Raw genomic sequence first — 24,204 nt, forward strand, 5'->3', positions numbered from 1 at the left:
TGGGGCTCTGGTGTCTAAATGTCAGGTGGATTTATACTGGACCATATTTGCCTTTTTTCTTTCTTACTTTCTGTCTACCTTCCCTCCCTTTCTCTCTTCCTCTAATAAACAACTTTCCTTCCAACAGCACATTCTTCATAAGGTGGGGAGAGGTCAGACAAGGAGCAGCCAGGTCACAACGAGGAGAGCTAAACACTGACATATCGGAGAACAGCCCAGATTGTGTCAGTGTGAATGTGTGTGTGCGTGTGTGTGTATGAGTGGATTTGGGTGGGTGGGGAATACCAGAAAACTGACCTGTGAGTCCAATTCACAGACTAACTACTGTCCCTGATGGACCACTATTAATAACTCTCTTTCCGACAGACACACACTGAGAGAGACACACACACACAAACAATGATATCTGTCAGAAGACAGCTACGTTCTGAGATGCACACACACAAAAACAACAATCATCTGTCCCTACTAGACAGACACACAGATATGGACACAAAGTCGTGGGTTTGAGTGCAAGTGAGTGTGAGAAAGACAGAAGGAAAGGGGGGTTTGGGGGAGAGAGGGAGGGAAAGAGGGAGAGTGTTGGCTTGGCTGACCGTCTGCGGTTCTGTCGCGGTAAGGGGGTGTGTGTGGGGGGGAAGGGGGGTTAAAGCGGGCGTAGCTGCCGAATTCCCTGAGAAATGTTCCTTTTGGATCCGACCCTATGCTTACATACCTCCCTCTCTCACTTTCAAACGAGCCGTCTCCACTCTCCCCTCTTAAACTTCTAACACTCATGAAGCGGTGAGTCCAAGCAGAGTCACTTTACCGGCGCTGCAGTCCTCCTCACACATGAGGAAGAGCACTGAACCCAGAATTACGACTGCATGGACAGTAGTGTGTGTGTGTGTGCGCACGTGTGTGTGTATTTGCCACCTAAAAGCAAAGGCAGGGCTCCCCAAGAGCATCACAGCGTCGCCCTGGTGCTGAAAGCAGAAGGAGAAACATAGGAAACCCCAGTGGGAGAGGGAGAGGGAGAGGGAGAGAGAGAGAGGGAGAGAGAGAGAGAGAGAGAGAGAGAGAGAGGGAGAGAGAGAGAGAGAGAGAGAGCTGACTGATGCCCAAAGGGATGACGAGAGAAAAAAGCAAAAAAGAAGAGGGAGAGAGAGAAAAAGACAGAGAGAGCGAGATATGCATGCTCAGAGAGAAATAAATAAAGACAGAGATAGAGAGAAATAGAGAGAGGTTAAAGATAGAACGAGAATAAGAGAAAAAGAGATAACATGATAAAGAGAGATCAAAAGTGAAAGAGAGAGAGATAGAGAGAGACAAAAAAGAAAGAGAGAGAGAAAGAGATACCAATGTCTCACTGGCTGACTATTGGGATGAAGAGAGAAAGCAAAAAAGAAGGGAAGAAAGAGAAAGAGATAGAGAGACTCATATTCAACTAAAAGAGAGAAATAAAGACACATATAGAGAGAAAGGTGGAAGAAACAAGGAGAATGAGAGAAAGAGAGAAAGAGAACATGATAAAGAGAGAGAGAGTTTAAAAGGGGAAAGGAGAGGGAGAGAGACAAAGAAACAGAGAGAGAGAGAGTAAGGGGGTGAAGGAGAGTAGACTGATCTGCCGCTGCTCAAGTGTGTGAGTGTGTGTGTGCGTATGTGTGTTTTCCTGAAGTAAGATTTGTGCTCTCGCCTCCTCATCAGCGCGCGCGCAAAGAGGAAGGGCTGCGGGGGGAAGGCTCCACTCGCAGTGCGCGCGGCGCGCGGAGGACGGTCTGATCTGCTCTCCCCTCCCGTTTGCGAGCTCGCGCCCTGTCGTTTTCGGTTGTGCGCGTACACGGAGAAGGAAGGACTAGTGGAAGCGGCTGGACGCGGCGCTCAGGACGCGCGGACTGGCACCTAAAGCGTGCGCGCAACAGAGAACAAGAAGAGGGGAAAAAGAGGAGAGAGAGGGGAAAAAGAGGAGAGAGAGAAAGAGAGGGAGAGAGAGAGAGAAGAGAGGAGAGTGTGTGTTTGCGTGTGTGAGTAAGTTAGTAAGTGAGTAAGTGAGTAAGTTAGTAAGTTAGTAAGTGAGTAAGTGAAAGAGAGAGAGAGAGAGAGAGAGAGAGAGGAGGGTATCCTGACTTTTGCCTGCAGCTGCTCTGCACTTCAGCTCGGTGCTCGAGAAAGGAGGGAGTTGTAAACTTTCTCTATAAAAGAAAAAGCATTATAAGAATAAATCAAAGGCTAGGAGTGCGTTTTACCCCCTCCACTTTCAAACCGTTTCGCACTGATGTCATCGCGCTGGCGTTTGACTGCGGGAGAAGCGCGGTGAACGCCGGGAAATCAGGTGCAGGGGAGCCGCGGGGTGGCCGGTGAATAGCCACTGGGTCAAAGCTGCTCTCTCCTCCTCCTCCTCCTCCTCCTTCTTCTTCATCTTCTCTTTTACCCCCTCCCCTCCTCAACTCTACAGTGCTTTCCTGCCCTGCAAAGTAATCTTCCCTCCGTCACTCGCAGCCATGCGCGACACGGTCTTCCTTCTTTCCTCCCTCGGGAATACGGGGGAAGATACAATGATCATCACCAGCAACATCATCGTCATCATCAGCAGCGGCAACCCTAAAACTGGACCCTGGACAACCTGTTTCCCATGGGACGCACGACTGTGAGCGCACAGCTCCAACGACTGGACTGAACCAAACGCACGGAACTCGTTTGGAGTATCTTATACACTTGGTGTAAAGATAAAAAAACTCCAAACAGGGACAGCAGCAGCAGCAAACTTCACACGGGACATGGACAACAACAGTTGGAGGACATACATAAGGTTGTGAACGCACAGCCCCAACCAGAACCTGACCGTTTCGTGCTCGGAGTTGGCTGCAAAAAAAAGAGTCATTTTTGGTCTTTTTGGCCACTGCAGCCAAGCTTGGCCGGAGGTGGCGCGGAGCTGCTGGGTGTAATCGGGGCTCGAACTCCGCTTCACCTGTTCCCCACTCCCTGGAGAGCACAGCTGTTATGCCCTAAAGCCACCCCCTCCTCACACCGCCACCAACCTCCCCCTACTACCCCACCCCTCCTCTCCTCTTCCCTTCCCCTCTCTTCTCTTCCCACCACCACTCCTCCTCCCCCTCTTCTTCCCCCTCGCGCTCCCGCTGCCCCGCCCCTACCCGTTTACCGAGCGCAGCCGCCGTCCCGTCGCTCCCGGTGGCACACTGCGCCGCGCGCTCCTCGATTCCTCAACCCACCAGCACACAGGACACACACCTCCTCCTGAGGCTATGTACGCCGCCGGCAGCAGGCGGGAGCCTCCGCTGACCTCGTGACCTCGTGGCCATCCCATCCCATCATATTCCATCCCGTCTGGCCATCGGATCGGCACGTCAAGACGTAAGCTGGGGAAGCTGAGCTGAAGCAACCTCCTTTTCCATAAAAAGGCGCACGGAGCGAGCGGGACGCAGAGGCAGGGAGCGATGTGGTCCTTTCTCTCCACGCTGGCTGTCTTGTAAGTCATTAACGCTGCGAGTCATTACCTAATGCTGAATGGCTGTAAATGCGTGTTAAACACGAATCGTTTCCTAAGCTGTAATACTTCAAATATTTACTCTGTATGAGAGAGAAAGAGAGAGAGAGAGAGAGAGGGCAGCAGTTATGTGGAATTGCCCGTTTACTACACGCTTCACTTGACGTGACTAACTGTAACTCTTGCATACATAATGATGTAGGTGACATCACCCCCTCTGGGTTTCCATGGTCACGCATGCCAATCAGACTCACAGCTCAGGTGTAAGAAGTGCCCTCCAACCCAAACACAAAAAAAAAACTCTCCAGCAATGTGTGTGCCCAGCCATCCGCTCCAGGAGTGCACAAGCCAGGTCTCTTTATTTTTCCTTTCCTTTTTGTCAAACCCCCTTCCTTCTGCACATGGCAGTCACTTTGCGGTGGTCACTGCTTCCTTCTAACCTGTAGCAGAGGCAGAGGAGAAAAGAAGGTGCTGACAACCTGCTCCACCTAGGACTTTTCATTATACGGCCCTGGGCAGACAGGGAACAGCTGTCCATCCTTCCCTTCCCCTCTCCCTCTCTCTCTCTTTCTCTCTCTCTGTCTCTCTGTCTTTCTCTCTCTCTCTCCCTCTCACTCTTTCTCTCCAGAGCCCGGCAAATTATCTAATAGTGTTCAAGGATGTCTGAGCTAACAGGCAAGGAACTGGCACCTTATCTGCTGTCTGGGTTAAGAGAGAGCCAGCAAGACACTGGGCGAGAGCAGCAGACGTCTCTAGTGGAGCTCTCCAGCAGGAAACGGCTGCCACATACAACATATCTCAGCTCAAACTGGCTTCTAGGATTTTCAGAGAGTTGTACAGCATTAGCTGAGAGTTTCTGTAACCTGAACTGGGTTGATTTTTGATGCTTAGATTAAGAGAGTATTAAGTTGGGCAGGATTTTTTGTAATTGTGCATGTGTCCAGCTCTTCAGAACATAGAAGAGTAACGTCCAATCTGCACTGTGAAAAATGAAGGTAGTACATAGGGTTCAGTGTCAGGTGAGTGATGCCATAGAAGAACCATTTTTGGACAAATTATATGGACAAAAACTTACTGTGACACCTGCTCATTGATTTATTCCTTCCAAAAGCAAGGGTATTTTCTTTAAAAAGTGTGCATCCTGCTCTTGTGGGAAAATCTGTCTTTACTGTTCAGGGAAGGCTTTCTACTACATTTTAGAGCCCTGCTGTGAGCATTTGATTGATTGCATTCAGCAACAATAGTTTTAGTGAAGTACTGGATAATCACCTACTCACCTAATCATCAACTTCTAAAATCTGTGAAGAATGAGTGAATGGAGTTCCATAATTTCAGTGGAGAATACAAATCCACTACTCCACAGCTCAATGCAGGGGGGCTTTATACACTTCTAATCAATACATTCATTCTTATCTACGCAATAAAATGTTACAATATTGGTAATACTTTTCTACAGGGACTAAACAAGCTGTAGTTGTGCATTTACACATCTGTGTAAGCAATGAGTGCAACTTTCAGTAGCGGAATGTCTGCATTAGAAACAATGAGTATGCCAACATTTGGAGATACTGTGTATGTGTGAAGAAACATTTATCAGAAAATCTTTTCATATATATGGTATTACTCAAAGGACCCTTTGCAGCACCTTTATCTAAAAAAAGTGTGCACTTGGTGCAGAGTTTATTCCAGGACCAAGATTGAAAACCACTAGTCTAGACCACAAAGACCCTGCCACATGTGCATTACCCAAAACCCTATTCTACACAGACAGAGAGAGGTGCAATAGGATCCATCTATTTCAATTTAACTCTTGTATTTCATCACTCTCAACTCTCGTGTGTGCAATCCAGAACCAACTTTCAGGCCCTTGGCCTAGGCCTGCCTCGCAGATGTGAAAGGTGTTCTGTGTAATGTGGCAGTAACACTACTTTGTAAGTTGATTAGCTGGCTTTTGAGGCTGCCATAGCGCTTCAACCGAGACAGTCAGTTAAAATTTGCGTGAGGAGGGGTGGAAGAGAATGAACTGTGCTTGAAGGGTGCACAGGCAAGAGTGTTAGGGGTGATTTGGTATAGAACTCCACCTCATTGAGCTCAACTCCACACACAAACGCCTTTAGGACAAATCCTGTCTCAGGTCTGATGATGTCACACCGCCTTGCTTGTCTTGGCTCCCGACCACAGAACACTGTAGAGTAAGAGCTCCCAGCTACTCTTTCTCTCTCTTCTCTTCTCTATCCCCCCTTCTCTTCTCTTTTCCCTCTCTTTCTCTCTTCACTCTCTTTGGCTGGCTGCTGGCTCGATGTGGTTTGGGAGGGATAGGGAGAATCCTAAGTTGCAGCCGAAAGGGTTTTTTCCCCCTTCTTCTCTTTCTTTTTCAGTGTTCTCCCTCTTTCAGCATAACAGCGTTGTTTGAACAGCTGAGAATTCTTACTGAGCTCAAAGCCGTTTTCACCTGCACTGCCAGCGCTGGCAGGTACATGAAGCATATATGCAACACAGCAGGCAGCCAGTGTTCATACGTCTGCAAGCAGTGTGCATAAATATGGAGATAGTATGCATGAATGCAAGTACAATATGGATAAAACCACATGAATAGAGGCCAGCAGTCATTCGGTAGAAAACACAATAGCATGTAGCTAACTGACTGTGGTAACAAATGCACGTGTGAAAATAAGAGATAATTGTCTTTGAATGAATGCATTTGTTTGCGTGTATTCTATGAGCATTAATGGTGGAGAGCTACCTTTGAGTGTGCATGCACAAGAATGCACTGCAGCAGTGTACAGCCATGAGCAGTAGAGTCAGCAGATTTATCTATATGGATCCTTGCAGGGATACAAGAGGCGAGCTTAATTAATGAGCACAACTGCATATACCAGGCTTTAAACAGGCACTGTAAAAACAGTATCTTTGGACACCGGGTGCCTAGGCCCTTTGAGCCACATGCCGAAAATATAACACTGTAGTTCAGCAGACAGCGTGCACATTTTGTACAGCAAGGTAGCGTGCCTCACCACTAAATTCCTATTCTCATGTAACGCATGCCAACAGTAAGTAATAGCCGCCCAGACGGCATGAATCAATGCACAAGCAGTATGCATACATGAGTAGACAGCATCGATTGATTCATGACCTTTATGTGCTGTACTGTTATTGCGCACAGGTGTAGGAATGGTCAGCACATGCAGGCGGTGTCTTCAAGCACCTGGCCGACACACTCCACTACTCGTGTAGTCTGCGTCTACAGGTGTAGAATGGGCACGCGCAGGTGTGCGCAATCCTGCGGACACACAAGCAGCCTGTCAGCGAATACAGCTGCTTGCTCCATATGCACTGATCCCAAGCTAGCACATTCCCAGTGTGCACACACATTGCACCAGTCTGCCCATTTATAAACGAACTGTGCACAGCTATATGGCCACAAGGTGTTCGCTTCGAGCCAGTTTCCTGAGGGAAGACAGCCAGTGGGGAGCTACAAAGACGACCACCCTCTAGCCAGTAAGATTTACAGAGATATGCAGCCAGTGTTGTTCAACTCCATTGGCAGCTTGCAGATATACATGGCTGGTGAAGGTATTCCCGGACACATAGTCAGAGAGCAAGCACACATTGGAGCAGTATGGGACCGCGTGAGGACAGGATGAATCAGCTAGGTTTGTTATGGAAAGAGACGAGGTCAATTCATTCAGATGATTTTCCAGCAGCACCATTCAAACATCTGAGGCATCTGTCTACTTCTCTACTGCTCCCCTACTTTGATTTCCTCTCACTAATGTAGCTCTGCATGCAAATAGCTCTGTCTATTTTTCCCTAAGGGAGTTCCATGTGCAATTTTAAAAGTAAAAAAAGAAAATGAAAAAAAAAGAGAGAGAGGAGGAGAGAAAGAAGTTTTTTTTTGTCAGAATAAAGTTAGTTAAAAGAGGTGGTAAATGGAGAGACTGGCAAACCAGAGTTAAAGAGAGTTAAAATCTTAATGTATGTGGTTTGTTAGACTGTTTTGTGCAGTTACAGCCAGTGATTACTACTACAACCACAGATTATAACCACGGTCATAATAAAAATAAAAATGAGTATATAGTATCAATAACTGAAGGAAGAGGAAAACTTTGCTTTATAACAAAACTGTTTTAACAAAAGACAAAAAAGGACCTAAAGAGGTGCTGAAATTAACCATTCATTCAAACATCCATATGTCTGCTCTTAAAATTCTGAAAAGGAAACCAAAATCAAAACATTCTTACTCAAAAAAAAAAAAAAAAAAAAACACTTAATTATGAAGCTCCAGTGAAGCAGATGTGTTGGGTTTTTCCAAAGCTTTCAGGTTAACTCTTAGACTAACGTCTTACATGGCAAACTCACAAGCACCTAAAGAGTCTCCTTCACTAAATGGTAAGAACATTTGGATGGCATATGGATGTTTGGGTGAAAGTTTTAAATCGAATGCCTTCAGTCACAGATGTAGCTTATCTCCTTTTGAACAAGGTAGATATAAGTTATATGGTGCCTCCAACAAAATGTATTGTGTTGTGTTTAAAAGCTATAGTTGTATAGTTGGCTATGCTCTAAGTAGCACTCAATGTGTGAATGTGTATTAAACAGCTTGTTGGGATGTTAGGTTAGCACAGATATCTACTTTATGATCAGCAGTAATCTACTTGAGACTGAATTTATTTTTAATAAGATACAGCAATAATCAATCTGATATAATACGACCAGAAAATCTAATGTAATCATAAACGCAGAAGCAACAAACTCCTCAAATTGGGCATTGAAATAAGATATATAAAATCACATAGTCACATAACAGTGTTAATACATTAGTAATGTCACTGCACTAATATGTGATATGTAAGATAGCAAACTGTTAAATAAAAATCTCAAGTGGAACCTCCACTAGAGAGAAAGTTACTTCGATATTGTTAAGGCACTACAAACAGGCGTAGAAGACTCCCGTAAAATATGTGCTACAAATCCAGGTAATGATAAAAAGTTCCATATGAAATAATCATGTTAAAAGTTGTTCCAAATCTGTTTCAGACCAAATAGGATTTGGTTCTTGGTCAGATGGAACCATTTAAAGCTAAATTGAATAATGGCCCATTTTTTAAAATGACAGTGTATTAAAACTGTTGCAGTTGCTACAGAAATGCTGAATATTCAAACTAGACCATTTAAAAAGTTGCTACTGGTACAGATTGGCATGCAGCTCAGTAGGTGTTCAAGGATGGTTTGTCTGATGAGATGGAAGGACAGCCTCGGGCTAGGGCGCTGAAGAGTTGATTGTCTTGCTGTTGAGGTAAAGTTGTATGCACAGTTTTTTTGTGGTGTATTTTGGTAAACTCTAAGTGAGTGTTCTACCAGAACTTTGCTTAATTGTTTGTAGTTTAGATTGAGAATAATTTTACATCTAATGTAAAGAAATATGGGTTGTATATCCTTTGTGTCATGTAAATATTAATAAAACTTTGTATCTCAAAAAAAAAAAATCATAAGCTTCAGTGGAAGTCAGTCTAGAAATATTTTAACTTAATTTTAGAGCATTTCCATTGGTCCATTCATCATTAAACTTTGACACAATGTCAAAAACAAGTGCCAGATTCACATTATATCAGAAAGTTAAAATGTAAAAATGGAGATACAAGGGTTTTGTTTTCTGACAGCACTGATATCCTGTTGTTTGGTGTATTATTATTTAAAGTGCATAGCAACTGTGGCGCATATGCTGTATTGGTTTATGAGCAGAGTAGAGTGTGTGTATGTGTGTGTCATCTTTGATAAAGCTGATATGCAGTATAAAAGAGGTGTCAGTGTGTGTTGTATGGGTGTAGAGAAATGTTTGATGTGAAAATAAGTGATTTGTGTGTGTGTATGTTTCTCATTACAGATGTATAGAGGGGAGTACAAGTGTGTGTCGAGCATCTGTGTGTATGCTTTGCTGCAGCTGCCAGCTGCTGAGACACTTTCTCCCCCTCCCTTATTTTCTTTCTTGCGCTCTCTCTCTTTCTTTTCCCTTAATGTTTCTCTTTCTCTCTCATATCTCTATGTGGCTGGGACAGCATGGGGGAGTCTTCCTTTCCTTCCAAACACCAGACAGGGAAAGTAGAGAGAGGAAGGGAGAGAAGGAGAGAGGGATTAAAAAAAACAAGACGAGAAACACTCGTTCAATTCCTTTCATATCTCCTCCATTCTACCCTTTTCTTGGAACGACTCCCCATGTTTTCAAGTGCTCGCCGCATCTCCATTGACCTTGTGGAAGTGATGTAATAATGAGGTGTGAATTTTAAGGATGTAAACAAGTTACTGGGTCCGGCTGAGTCATTCCAAATAAATCACGGACTACCGGCTTATCACGATCACACAAATATCATTAACTCTGAAGCCACAGCCCAGTCACAATTCAAAGCAAATTACATCGTCATTCAGAGCGTAACTGACTAGGAATCTCCCAGTGCTAACTGTCTGGTGCCCTATTACGTCAGCGATCAGTGACTGAATGCCTGGATAGGAGTGTGAGAGAATGACTGGAGTTCCACTGATGCAGCACTGCTGGAATTGCAGGGCTTCTTAAGGACACCCAGCGTGGACCTCTCTCTCTCTCGCTCTTTCACACATATACTCATAGATGCTCAGTCAGTGGTCAGGAGGTCACTAGTAGGGAGGAAAAACGGAAATGATGAAAGTTCACGGTTCTTTGCTTGTGTCTCCGTCTCCCTTTATTTCTTCTTTACTGGTCCTGTCAGTTCACTCCCACTTCTGCTGCCCTCTGTATCAGAGCTGACATCACACTAAGCACACCACCCAGAGAGACGGAGACACAAACAGAGACAGGGAAAGCGAGAGATGAATCAAGAAAATCGAATTCTATAATGTTCTCATTCTCTCATTTGCCAAATACTGGGAGTAGAAGGAGATAAAGAAAAGAAAAAAGAACGTATGACAAAGACCAGTGAAGTAACAGACGGGGGAGGAGGACAGGGGGGTTCTGATGGCTTGTTTGTGTGTAGTCAGTTGCCAGGCGCAGGGCAATGGGATTACGGGATCAGCCTCAGGTTTTCCTCTCTTACAGAGCAGATCAGCCACTTCAACAATGCACCTCCCATCTCTGCAATAGATTTAAACTCAACTCACTACAGAACACATGTTCATTATCACACGTAGGCCATAGGCTCACTGTGTACCTAACACACATTGCTCGATCTCCACACACACACACGCGCACGCACGCACGCACAGGCACATATCACTGGCATATACACTCTGATACACTTCATTAAAGTGCACAGCACACCATTCTCTTGTCTTAACTGGAACAGATCTCAGCAGGATTGAGCTTTGAAAGCTGATCTGAAATCAGTTAACACCTAATTTGATCTGACCCACTGTGCTAAAAAAAAATATATACCACATATGTAGTCAATTAACCAAATATGCTTTGTGTCCATTTCTTTCTTAAGTTTCGCATAGGAGCTACAAGACTATTTTAGATATCAAGTGATGTAAGTGCAATTTACTGCATAATTGTTGCATTATGCAACTGCGTAATGACATAAACCACAAAGTTATGCACAATTACAACATTTCAGTAGAAAAAGAGCTAAACAAGTCAGGTTCCCATTCATAACTACCATAATTACCATTCATGGGCTACCATAATTAGGAGCAGCATCAAAACAAGCAGAATGGAGAGATTTAATGCTTTGCTTCTTACAGGATCGTCTTTACAGCCATTTACAATACTTTTTATGGATACTTTATTTACTGGAGAGGCAATGTACACCTGATGATCTTCACTAGGAGTGCAAACGCACCAAACCATTCTAGGAGAGTATATAGCACACTCATTTTTAAAGATGATCTTTGGATTCTGTATTTTAGAATGTCTAAAGCAACCTTTGAAGAGCTGATTAGATCAGACAGAGATTTTTTTATGAATAAAATTCTTTTTGTGCTATGTGGGTGTTTTTTTTGTTAGATGGAAAACCCCTATAGTGTTTCTCCAGACATTGTTTACAAGATTAAGGTGCATTTGGTGAGTAAATAATGTATAGAAAATAGCGTAATGGATACATTAAGCTCTATTAATATTTTATAGCAATTAATACATTATGTAGTATACTGATGCCAAGATACATTTCATTCTAGAACTCCTGTAATGCAGACTTGCCAAAATTAGCTATTAAATAAATAATGTAAACTGTATAAACGTTTTATGAACTAAGATTTATGACTAGTTTTCAACAATACCTAAAAACTCTGTTCCCCATTACTGATCAATAAAACCAATAGGGAATAGGTAAAGGATGGATTAATTGTAAAGTATTAGAAGCACCCTGAATCATGATAATGATGCATTGACTGTAATAGGAGAAATAGCTTGTCTGTCACTGCTAATGCACTATGACACTTTGGTGGAGCTGCAAGCTGGGTGATTTTTGTGTAAAATCCTACACTAATGCTCATTAGTTATGCACTAGTCAATGTAATTGTTTTACTTGAAATTTCATCTTTGCTAGTACTTTATCTTGTCAACTAACACAGCTTTACAGCTAAAGAACTTTACTTACAGAGCTTACTCCCAGACAATCAACAGCATACACATGGACATACACAAAATATCTTGAGATAAGTATAAGTTACCTTGTGAGTGAGACTGCCAGCATGCTCATGAAAAGTCAATGAGATTTAAATAAGTTTAAGTGAGGTCTGAGAGAAGGTGCACAAGATGAATAATATACTCCATTTCTGAAGCTCTGAAGTGCTGGCATTTATCATTTCTTGACCCACAGTGTCACGTGTGAACTGGAATTATGTGCCATAGAAGGCATTACCACCCACAGTGAACAATGCAGTGGATGGTAATGATTGGGACTGGCTGTGTTTGGCTAAAAATTACATCCACATTTAATGCAGCAGGCACAAAAGACATATCTCACAGATTGATTCAGCATTCTTAGCTTTTATGGTACAAGGCAGAAGTCAGCTAGCTCTGTGGCATATCAGTGTATAGAGGTTTTGCTGAAATATATGCATTTCACAGTTTGAATGAATTTGAACTTGTTTTCTTTGCATTATTTGAGGTCTGAAAGCTCTGCATCTTTTTTGTAATTTCAGACATTTCTCATTTTCTGCAAATAAATCCTCTAAATGATTTTTTTGGGTGTGAAATGTTTTTTTGTAGTTTATAGAATAAATCAACAATGTTAATTTTATTTAAATATATACCTATAAATAAATCAGAGAAACTGATTCAACCTCCCATTTAATGTTACACCCCACTTAGCGGCAAAAAATGCAACCCAATGCTTTCTGTCAGTTTGTGTCTTACAATGATGGAGAGGCTTTTTGGCCCGTTCCCGCTTGCAGAACCGCTTCAGCTCAGTGACATTTGTAGGGATTTCTGTAGGGATTTAACATTCTCTTAGGAATTCCTAGATACAGAGCTCGAACTCATAGTTCCTTCAATGGTAGCAATGCACCATCTGCATGAGATTCGTACTTGGAAAAGAAGTGTTCGGTTTTTGCCAGACATAACAGGTCAGCCAAAATGCTCCACTGTAGATTAATCTGTCCTTAACACTTTGTTGCAGATCTCAGGAGGATCATCAAGGTATTTCTTGGCAATTAGAAATGGTTTCTGCTGTGCAATCCTGTCATGGATCCCATTCCTGCCAGTGTTGTTCTCATGATTGAGTCATGAACACTGATTTTAGCTAAGGCAAGAAAAGCCTGCAGTTCTTTGGAGTATGTTCTCTGGTTCTTTGTCACAGAGATTTTTCAAGAGTGGTCAAGTCACCCATCCACGAGTTAAAGGTAAAGAACAGTTGAATCGGGTCTTGCGACAAGACAACTGTCCGAAGCACGCAACAAGCAAGTCTATTTTACATTTGTTAAATGTAAAAGTGAAATGTACCTAAACCATGATTTTTACACTTGACTGAGCAGTTAAGCAAGAAGGAGTGAGACAAAATTCCATCACAGTGTTGTGGAAGATTTAGATTTAAGATGTTTCATGCAATTTTATGCAGTGTTTCATTCAGGAACACTGTAATATCAGCTTATATCATGGGGATATACCAAGGGTAGGATTGATGTCTTAGTTCACATTCACATCACATTGCCAGGAGCACTCTATTCAGAGATTAAAGTACACACCCCAGGCCCCCCTCATAAAGTAAACTGATCAATTTACAGATTTATTCCCATGAGTTTCATCAGGGTCAGAGAATAGCCACCAAAGTATGGTTTGGCCAGCACTGCTGTCTGTGAAGATAACATTTGAGCTTCATTATGGTTAATACAGCTCAATCAGTCTTCCCTGATTTCCCCTAAAATCTCATTCTTTACGCTCCCTTTAAAAGATTGATTGGGCAATGTTTCTGTTGTCAGGGATTTTTAAACACATACCAGATACTTTACTTCTTCTGGTCTGGTTTAACAGCATCTGCAAAATGCTTTCAACTCGCCTGCTTCCTGCTACGTTTCTGAATCTACTTCAGACAGCTTTTGGACCTGGGCCAAAGTTTCCTTCATAAGGCCTGTCACGACTTCTGACAATTCCCACAAAATCTACTCTGATCGTACACCCTGAGGGGAACCTAAAAACACTGCTCGAGCATCACCGGGGCAGGCTGAATGGCTCTTGGCTGCTCACTTCACCTTCACAGGCCTGTGCTGGTCTGTTGCTGCTCACTCTTAACACAGCACACACGGTTCGAGCACAAGCCACTCTCCAAGTTTCCATGCAAATGCGAGCTATGCTTCAAATGTCAGCTTTTTCCTCTCCCGAAGTGAGGAGATTAAAGATGGCAGACGTAAAAGGAAAGAGAACAGGGCTCTGTCCAAAATCAGGGCACACTCCCTTACCTCCCACCCCCTCCTGCTCAGTGGAGATGAATAGGGAGATTATCACACATTCAACATTCTGACAGAATCAACATCTTGCTCTCTGGGAGGTGGAAAAGGAGTCGTAAGCTTATTGTTTATAACTTTACAGGCCTCTTAAGATCCTGCCAAATTGTCTTGAGGGAGTATGACTACAAGGGTTTAGAGGCTGGATACAATTCAGGAACATCCCAAAGCATCATTGTGCAGAAAACATTAATAAAGTCATTTTAGGAGTCACTGGGTGGTTCTCTCAAAACACCCGATCCATTGACCTCCATGGTAGACTATGATCATTGTTGTTTTTGGGGGAACAGTGGCCTGTAGGAAGTAGGTGTGACAGATCATATTTCTAATAATTAGTGTCTTCTTTACTATTACTCCATCTGACTTTTGGAGCCTCTACTCTACAGTTTCCGACACCACTCCAACACTAACACATCTATCCTGAAATATTTTTTTATATAGTTTTTTTCTTCATAGTTTTTTTGTAGTAAGCATCTAAAAATGAATCTTGTGCTAAAAAACCTAATAGCAATGCATTATTATATATGTCTGAAAACTTTTAACCAAAGATTTTCAGCTCACATATTTAAAGCTACAAATATCAATTTTGGCAAAATCACAGAATTCAGATTACTTATTGTTTGCTAATTAGTTAATTGTACATTCAATTCTTGTAGAAATTGTCCTTTCTTGGTGGATTGTTCAAAAGTTATGTCACAATGATTGGTCCTTCCACAGCTCAGCTGAATCTCCAGTACTGTCTGTGAATGAATGAATGAATGAATGAATGAATTTTGGACCAAGCATCTTTTGGTGTTTTTCTACCCCACAATTTAGCTAAAAGCTTTTGGACACAACACTATTATATATGTATATATATATCACCATTTAAACAAATGTTTTGGACTCCAACATTTACACAAAGTACGAGCATAACAACACCTTAGCTGCCACCATAGCAACAACCTAGTAACAACTTAGAAACACTAAAAACCAACAGATAAAGTCTATCAACACACTGGAAACCAACACATTAGTATAGTAACCACCCTAGAAACCAACTGTGCTTACTATAGCAACACCATTCGCAACCATCTAGCAACATATCAGCAACCTGTAATTCCTGTACCACTACACCACCTTAGCAACCACTTGGCGACAACTTAGCAACTGACATCATATAAGCAAAAAATGCTGCTGAGATGCAATCCCAGTTGCTCACTTTCTTTAGTTTCTACTTGGTAGATTAGTCTGTTTATAGATCTGATTTGTTGATATAGAACTTTGTTATTCTGAGCTGGGATATATGAAGAGATGGATTTAATCAATTAGTTCTCATTTATTTATGATTCTCTGATTTCTTTTCTCCTAGGTGTATCCAGATGATGCTGGTGATGTGCAATCCTCTGCAGGTTAGTTTGTGTGTGTGTTCTAATTGATATCTAACTGTGAGTAACATGCACAAGAATGTATGTTGTGATAACAGAGACAGAAGCCTAGAAAAAGAGAAAAGGTTGATGATAATGGTTGGATAGAGAGAGATAACAGACCTGTGTGTACACTACGTTCCTGCAGGTGTTCGGAGCTGATGGTGTGAACTTCAGCATGCATGTAGAGAATCAGACTCGCGCACGAGACGCCATGAGCCGGAGACAGCCCCGAGTCTACCAGCTCTACAGCCGGACCAGCTGCAAACACGTCCAGGTGCTGGGCCGCAAGATAAGCGCCCGTGGAGAGGATGGTGACATATTCGGTAACAACACACACACACACACACACACACACATACACACGCACAAAAAAGACAAACAAAAAAAACACTCTGTCAGCTTGTCCTTTCTTTTAATCTCTTTTCCCCTTCTGTCTGACTCATGGTTGAGAAAAAGGCAGAAATTTAATGAGATGAAGAGAAAAGTATGTATCTGCAGACAAGATGTTGGCAATCAGACCAAAAGATAAATACAGTTGTGCTTATTCTGTGGTACAGAACCATACACGCTGCCACAAAGGAAAGAGGTAGTGAGGAACTTGTGTGTGGAAAACAAAGACCTCAATGACTGCTGACACTGTGATTCACCGAGCGAGAGGGGAGGGAGAGTGAAAGAGAGAGGAAGAGGGAGTGAGAGATGGATAGAGCACAGTCAGCGCTGGGTGTTAGACAGAGTGTTAGAAACTCACCTCCAAATCGATCTTTGCATTGATCCTGCATTCTGCCTGTGGTCTTTCCCTCGACGCTTTTAACCAACATGCTGACCATCTCCTCCCCCTCTCATTCTCTTCCACCTTCAACTCATCCTCTCTCTCTTTCTCTTCATTCTTCTCTCCATCCATCTATCCATCCAGCATCCCCCACTCTCTTCCTCTCTATCTCTCCATGTGATGCACTGCAAAACCACACAATCAATGGCAGAGGAAAGCTGATACTTCTATCTGTTACTTTACTTTAAAACAACATTCACCAACATTACATTTATGTACAACACGGGACTGTCAAAGTTGTGTCATCTGTGTTGCTTCTGTGGCACAGTTAAAAAGATTACAGTCTTAAGTCTTTCTAAACAGCTATAGTAACAATTGAAGTGAGGAATGAGAAAGACCATAAGAGAAGGGAAGAGAAAAGATGAAAGGGGAGGGGCTGAAGAGAAATCAGGGAGTGAGAGAAGAAGCTTATTGATCTGTGTTGACCCCTGTGCTCTTAAAGGTCATTTAGGAACCATAGGCTTTATCTTTAAACAGACATGCTCCCTGTGTTAAGCATGCTGCAGGAAAAATACACACATACACACACAGCTGACATGAAGACCTACCAAGCATTTGCTAAATGAAAGTAAATGATACATATCAAAATAATTTCTCCTGGGAGGCAAATATGTTAGTTACAAATCCATCTTAACCAATACAGGTCAAAAATCCATGACCAAAAAAAATCAAACGGTCACTGCAGGTCAACTGTGAAGTTTAACTGGTCCAGGCAAACATGATGATTATCAGTAACAGTGCAATCAGGGAAGACACAGTCAGTCATACTGGGGTTTAATTGTTTAATCTGCTTAAAAGCACCAGGTTATCTCACCTCCTTTACCTCTGTTCGTTTGTGGCTCATTCTCAGAACTGCTCCAGCCCGTGCTAATGCTGGTAGTGGAAGTCGATAATTAGAATCATCACAGCAATCATTAAAAGGCAGTTGTTCGGTGTCTGTGTGACTCAGCTGACCTCAAATTCCCTTAATCATGCTCAGCTCTTTTCACCTTGCAAGGAGTTCCATCTGAAATAAATGAAAAATTTAAATTATAAATTATGAGTACATATAAATAGGCATTATTTTGTATCTGAATCAATTGTTAATTGTTATATTAGCATTTTAAGCATGTAACTTAATGTAAACTGAAATATTTATCTAGTTTCCAAACCACAACCTCAGACCAAACCACATATACCACTAAATTACAATCACTCTAAGTATTAGGAGCATATACATATTAGAATTATTTTACAAACTGCATAATTTTTTTTTATGCACTACACTACAGCAGTGTAACATGTAGTCCATTATAAAAATTAACATTACATGCTTAATCTTACTGACTACAAAGTACTAACCTTTGGAGACATGTTGCCTTTTCCAATATTCAACTAGAGTAATCAGCATTGTCAACATTAACAGCCTTGTTGCTTAGTTTTAATGTAGCACGTTGTGTCACTCTGCTCAGGTAAAGGAATTGTAAGTGGATCCATAACTCCATACTATTGGGTCGCCTACAGGAGCTTTTATGACATCACATTCCAAATCCATAGACATTAATATATCGTTGGTCATCTTTCGCAGTTCTAACAGCAAATGTGGAACCATGCAGTTATTGTGTCAGCAAAGCATTGAAGGCTTTATACACTATGCTGCTATACCCCTTAGGACTCTGAACCCCTGATTCCTCTTTTTCAATCAAACTACACAGCAGCCATTCTATTACAGTACCACACTGGAGTTCAGTGAGATCTTTACAAAATAAGAATATAGTCGAGGAAGCCTGGAACACCCCTGCTGAACGCATCCAGCTACTTAAAGTTGCCTATTTTGCTAATGAAGATGTGCAAATGCACACTAGCCCCTGTAGAGAAATAGCAGTCCAATAGAATAGGACAGTTCAAAGCAGTAGGTTAGAGGCTATAAAGCCTGTTTTCAATATTCTTGATTTCAGAAGAAACAATAAATGAGCAGGTGTCCTAATACTTCTGTTCATATAGTGCATCAAATGCATTCAAGAAATGCAATCTTCATCACTTCATCACTGAGAAATCAAAGAACTGCTGTAACCATCTGAGACCCTGTGGAAACAGCTGCAACTAATAAGATGTTGAGGCAAAAGTTTGTAGTGAAATTAAAATTTTTATTTCAGTTTTTGAACATGTTGTGTTGCTTATGTCAGTTAGCCGTGGCAGGTTAGTACAGTTTAATTAGGTCATCTCTTGATCTTGAGTCTCTCCTACCTTGGCTGACGCCTTTACTTTGACACAATTTCGGTTGTGTTTGACAAATGCATTCTTGTGTGTGTAAACCATGCTGAATGCATTTGTAAATAGTATGGCATCTACAAAACACATTCTGTTTATTTGGTGATCTTGCACTAAATTACCTCCATATTTTGCATGTAACACAAACTACAGAGAGAACATTTAATTAAAGTCGAAGGCCTTAGACATCACTATTCCCGAGCTGACAAACAGGTCTCTCGACAAAGTATTACAAAGCAATAAAAAAAAAAAAAAAATTAATACTGAGTTATTTAAAAGTGCAAAGTCCTGAAGACAAACATTTTAATAATTAGACTGCAATGGAAAATATGCTAATAGTTATAACCACAGGTATAGGCTACGCACAATATATAGACATATATATAGACACACTTTCAGACACAACATGTACAACTGAATATCTATTGCTGTGTCTATGTACCAGTACAAATCAGCGTGAGGCTGAGAATAGAGCCATGCTAGAGGCAATAATGTAGTCTTTAGGCTATTTAGGCATTTAGGCTATGAATTAAATAATTTGCTGCTGTAGTTTTAAAGAGGTAGTTTGCTAAGCTAACAAATCTTCTCTGAATATTATCTTAGGAGCTAACTATCTAACTAGCATATTAGCTAACTTAAGGTTAATTATTTTACTGACAGGAACTTTATGTAGTGATAAGCCCCTTCTGAAATAAATTTGCTTATTACTTGTGATATATTCAAGCCTGTTATATTAATAACTGCCATAGTAATTGTCAAACTTGAAGCAAAAGCGAGCTAGGTTAGTTAACTAAGGCTGTTTTCACACCTGTAGTTTGGTCTGAATTAGTTTATGAGTTTTTTACTTGAAGTGTTTTCTCCCTCCAAGTAAAAAAACAAGCAAACTGTCTGCTCTGATTGGTCAGAGCTGTCTGGTGCGGGAGTAAGAAAGTAAATATAGTGAGAAGATTCTGTGTTCCAGCATGTATATCTGTGCAGTGTGAAGCTGCTTTAACACTGAATGCTAAAAATTTGCCACTGCTCTTGCAAACAGTGTTGTTAATGGGACGTGCAGTGCAGATGTACACATTGTAAACAGAGTAGTGAACAGAGTAGTGAATGCAGCACATACCACTTGTGTGAACAGCATGGAACAGCAGAGACAGCATTTGTTCACAGTTGTGGTACTTAGCATTTTCTGGCTAATATTTTAGATGAAACTGTGCCTGATCATGTTCTCACGCTCCAGAGTACGTTTTAGTCCAGTTTTTAATTTGATTCACACCCAAGTGCGATTACTGTTTTCTCTCCTGCTCAATCGAACCACATTAAGGGTACTAACAAACCAGAGTCCAGGACCAAATAGTGCTGGTGTGAAAACGATCTATGTTAGTTACTAGCTAGGTAAGCTAACTCAGCCTCAGTTTTACTCACCTGGATACTTAAAAAAATATTTGGTCTGGGTTTGTGCTAATTCGTTAAATTTTAAATTTCAAATTTCAAATATGAATTTGAGAGTTTCAGAATGTGGGCAGCAGGAACAGCAAGCAGTCTGATAGCTATTAATGCTCTGGATTAAACTCAGCTCACTAGGATCATGACAAGACTGTATAATTTAACGAAAATACATATAAAGCTAAAATACTTCTCATGCAGAGCGAAACAGCCCATTATTATTACATGCACACTTTTCCTCTGCATGGACCATTAAACATGCTCATGTGAAGCCTGTTTAGGTACCCATACAGTCTGTAACTGGGTCCCAAAATGTTTGTCTATGTTCGCCCCACATATCAGTATCAGTGATGGGACCTGGAGGGGTTATACACAGGCCCTCATCACTGCGCATGGGGTCTAGATTGGACTAATGTGAGATTAAGATGCACTGTAATGGCTGGGGGCCCAATAAAACATACACAAATGTCTAATGTGACTGGTATAGTGTTCATAAGCAACATATTCGTTATCTTGAGTGGTTGCCATACAGTTTTTAAGCGGTTCTTGGTATTCCACGTGGTAGCTTTGCAGATGCTTTGTGGTTAATTCCTAATCAGTTTCTATGGGGTTTTAAGTGGTTGATATGCCGTTGTTAATCAGTTGCATTGCTGTTCTAGTTTCTTGCATGGCTGTTGCTAAGTGGTTCTAATAATGCATCTGATGGTTGCAATTAGATTCCTGGGCCTTGGATGTTGTGTCCATATAGTTTTTACAGCTTTTAAAATGGGCTGGCTGAGCTTCTATACTAACTTATGTACTCTATATCTGTCTCTACTTTCCATTTCATCAGATTAATGATCTATTGCAATAAAATAAAACAATATTTGTAATTTTTCCACCACTTGCATTACATTGTTCCTGTATTAGCCATATCATACCTAGGCTATACTATTTGTCTTATGCTCTTAGAAGCTAAAGTAGTTGTCTGAATGTACTGTAGGGATGTGTCCCAATTTCATACTAATTAGTAATACTACCTAGTTTGAATATGTAGTGTGTATGTTGAGTATGTCATCAGGAGAACCTGCAGTAAAGTTACCAATGCTTAATAAGATCCTGTTGATACAGAATTGGTTAGTACATTAATATATTAATTTACTAACCTGCCACAGCCACAATAATAAGGGTAGTTTACAGAGCCTAGTTTGCAATTGGGACTTTTTACTACATTAGTGTTACTGTACTGTGTATTTAACAATGTTCTATTTTATTAGAAAATTTTGTAACGTCTCTCTGTCACTGTTTCTGTTTGTCCCTTCACAAGCCCAGCTTGTAGTGGAGGCGGACACCTTTGGCAGCCAGGTGCGAATCAGGGGGAAGGAAACCAACTACTACCTGTGCATGAACCGCAGGGGGAAACTCGTAGGCAAGGTGACACATCTTTGTGTTAGCTAAAGTGCTATCATTTTATTTCATGCTATACATGGCTAATTTGAGTTTATGTTAAACTGACCAGCGTTTGTCCATTTGTCTCTCCTTGTGTGTATCCGCTTTGTTGGATTGTCCCCAGAAGGCCAGCAATCGTAGTCAAGACTGTGTCTTCGTGGAGATGGTGTTGGAGAACAACTACACAGCACTAATGTCAGCACGATACAACGGCTGGTATGTTGGCTTTACCAAAAGGGGCCGCCCCCGACGTGGTCCACATACGCTTCTTAACCAGCAAGACGTTCACTTTATGAAGCGTTCGCCTCCGGGAGAGCAGCCGGACCACACGCCCTTCCGCTTCACCACCGTCAGCAAGAGGAGCAAAAGAGTGCGTGCTGCACGACCGCGTTAGCCTACGCTAAATTCCACTGTCCCTCTATGGGACCCTGCTAAATACTGAAATCAGGGCCTACTAACAAAAGACATTCCTAGACTGCAGCCCTGTTAATGGGACCATGCTAATGCCAACTACAGGACCTGGTGCGGATGGAACGTTGGAAAGTCAGACTCCTTTTGACTGGCTAAAGGACAATGCAAAGTGTGGATGGCTTTCCGTTTTGAAGGGTCAGCCGTATTGTACTGTAGCATCCTTCAGTAAACAGGATCTAAACTGGACCTGCTAGCGTACCAAAAACACTTGCTACTCCCCACCAGAGCCTTGACTTGGCCTGGTGTTGACATACTAAACCAAGCCCAAACCGAAAAGCTCGGTGGAACTTAATGCAATGACAAGCTCTAGCCATTTACCATGGCATAAGGAAGCAAAAACAAACAAAGGTAAACTAACAGCCCCCACTACAGTATGGGGGGGAACACCGACCGAGTAGCCTACTAACCCAGCTATCGCTTCCAGACGCTTTACGAGAGGGGTACTCTTTTCCACAGCATAATCTTTACTCAGGATTCCCAGAGCAAGATTCACCTGGAACTGGACTGACATGGCTGGGAGACAAGTGAGAAAAGGTTTCTGGACTGAGTCATTTCTAAAGGACTCGGAAGTGAAAAAGAGGAGAGGCTTCAAATGAAATCTCTCTTTTTTTGCTCTGCCTGCAAGCTAGTATGAATGTGTTGAATGTGTGTGTGCATGTGTGTCGTGTTTCAAATTGCACCAAAGACCACATTGGATGCTACCACAGATGACTGAGGAGTGCATCTGTGTAGACGAACTTAGGAAAACATAGCCTACCTATGGCTGGAAGAACCTACTAAAACTGGAATGTAATAAAAAAAATAAGAAACATTGAGAAACTCCTTAAGAAAGCTGCACCAAAAATGACCTAACAACCAAAGACAACTGGAGACCAATGATGAACATGACAACCCCCCACATCCTACAGCCTCTGAAGCCATTACAGCCTGTCAGGATAGAGCACCCAGCAGTGAGACAGAAAAAGGGGCGGGGTTGCTTTTGGAACGACACAAGGAGCAACGTTCCCGTTTGGGTTTCAATCGGAATGCTGCTAGTGGAAACTTCAACCAAAGTCACTTATTATTAAAAGGGAAGACAAACATACAATAAATAAAACTATATATATAAATATATGTAAAGAGCAAAGCTAAATAAGCGATATTACTATGACTGCTACTATAATTGTTGTTACTATAAAGTTTATTTCACTTATTTATTTCATCTCTGTGTATGGCAATCTTTCTAAAGCCAGTAAACTCTACAGAAATTGTCTGTGTTTTAAAACAACACTACAGCGGCTGTCTGTCTCTTTGTGTTATCACTTTTACTCTTTTCATCGACAAGCTGTCCATGTTGTTCTTTAGGAGGCAGCAAGGGGTCATCTAAGCACATGGTAAAATAATAATGTAATAGTATAATAATAATAATGATGATGTTAAAACAAACAAAACACACATATACCGCTCTGGAACAAAATAATAGACCACTTCAGTTTCTGAATCATTTTCTCTGATTTTGCTTATTACAGATATATGTTTGAGTAAAATGAACAGTCATTTTAGTCTATAAACTACAGACATTTCTCCCAAATGCCAAATATAAATATTGTAATTTAGAGCATTTATTTGCAGAAAATGAGAAATGACTAAAATAACAAAAAAGAAGCAGAGCTTTCAGACCTGAAATAATGCAAAGAAAACAAGTTCATATTCATAAAGTTTTAAGAGTTCAGAAATCAATATTTGGTGGAATAACCCTGGTTTTAATCACAGTTTTCATGCATCTTGGCATGTTCTCCTCCACCAGAATTACACACTGCTTTGGATAACTTTATGCCACTCCTGGTGCAAACATTTAAGCAGTTCAGTTTGGTTTGATGGCTTGTGATCATCCATCTCCTCTTGATTATATTCCAGAAGTTTTCAATTTGGTAAAATGAAAGAAACTTATCATTCTTAAGTGGTATCATATTTTTTTCCAGAGCTTTATGTACTGTACATATATGTATACT

At 41.5% G+C, this 24,204-nt stretch overlaps 1 protein-coding gene across 2 annotated transcripts; it reads left to right on the forward strand.

The window, feature by feature from the left end:
* Positions 1-1,190: 1,190 nt before the first annotated feature.
* Positions 1,191-23,482, forward strand: fgf18a (fibroblast growth factor 18a). Of its 2 annotated transcripts, none has more exons than XM_007227997.4 (5): positions 1,191-3,466; positions 15,744-15,783; positions 15,947-16,124; positions 21,621-21,727; positions 21,870-23,482. In XM_007227997.4, the coding sequence occupies exons 1-5, from the start codon at positions 3,435-3,437 to the stop codon at positions 22,134-22,136; spliced, it is 624 nt and encodes a 207-aa protein (XP_007228059.1). In that variant the 5' UTR covers positions 1,191-3,434; the 3' UTR covers positions 22,137-23,482. The 2 variants fall into 2 exon arrangements, with proteins under 2 accessions (XP_007228059.1, XP_007228058.1); XM_007227996.4 differs by having other exon boundaries at positions 1,196-3,466; positions 21,867-23,482.
* The last annotated feature ends 722 nt before the right edge of the window (positions 23,483-24,204 follow it).

Source organism: Astyanax mexicanus, chromosome 2 (genome assembly GCF_023375975.1).
Source record: "Astyanax mexicanus isolate ESR-SI-001 chromosome 2, AstMex3_surface, whole genome shotgun sequence".
Taxonomy (NCBI): domain Eukaryota; kingdom Metazoa; phylum Chordata; class Actinopteri; order Characiformes; family Acestrorhamphidae; genus Astyanax; species Astyanax mexicanus.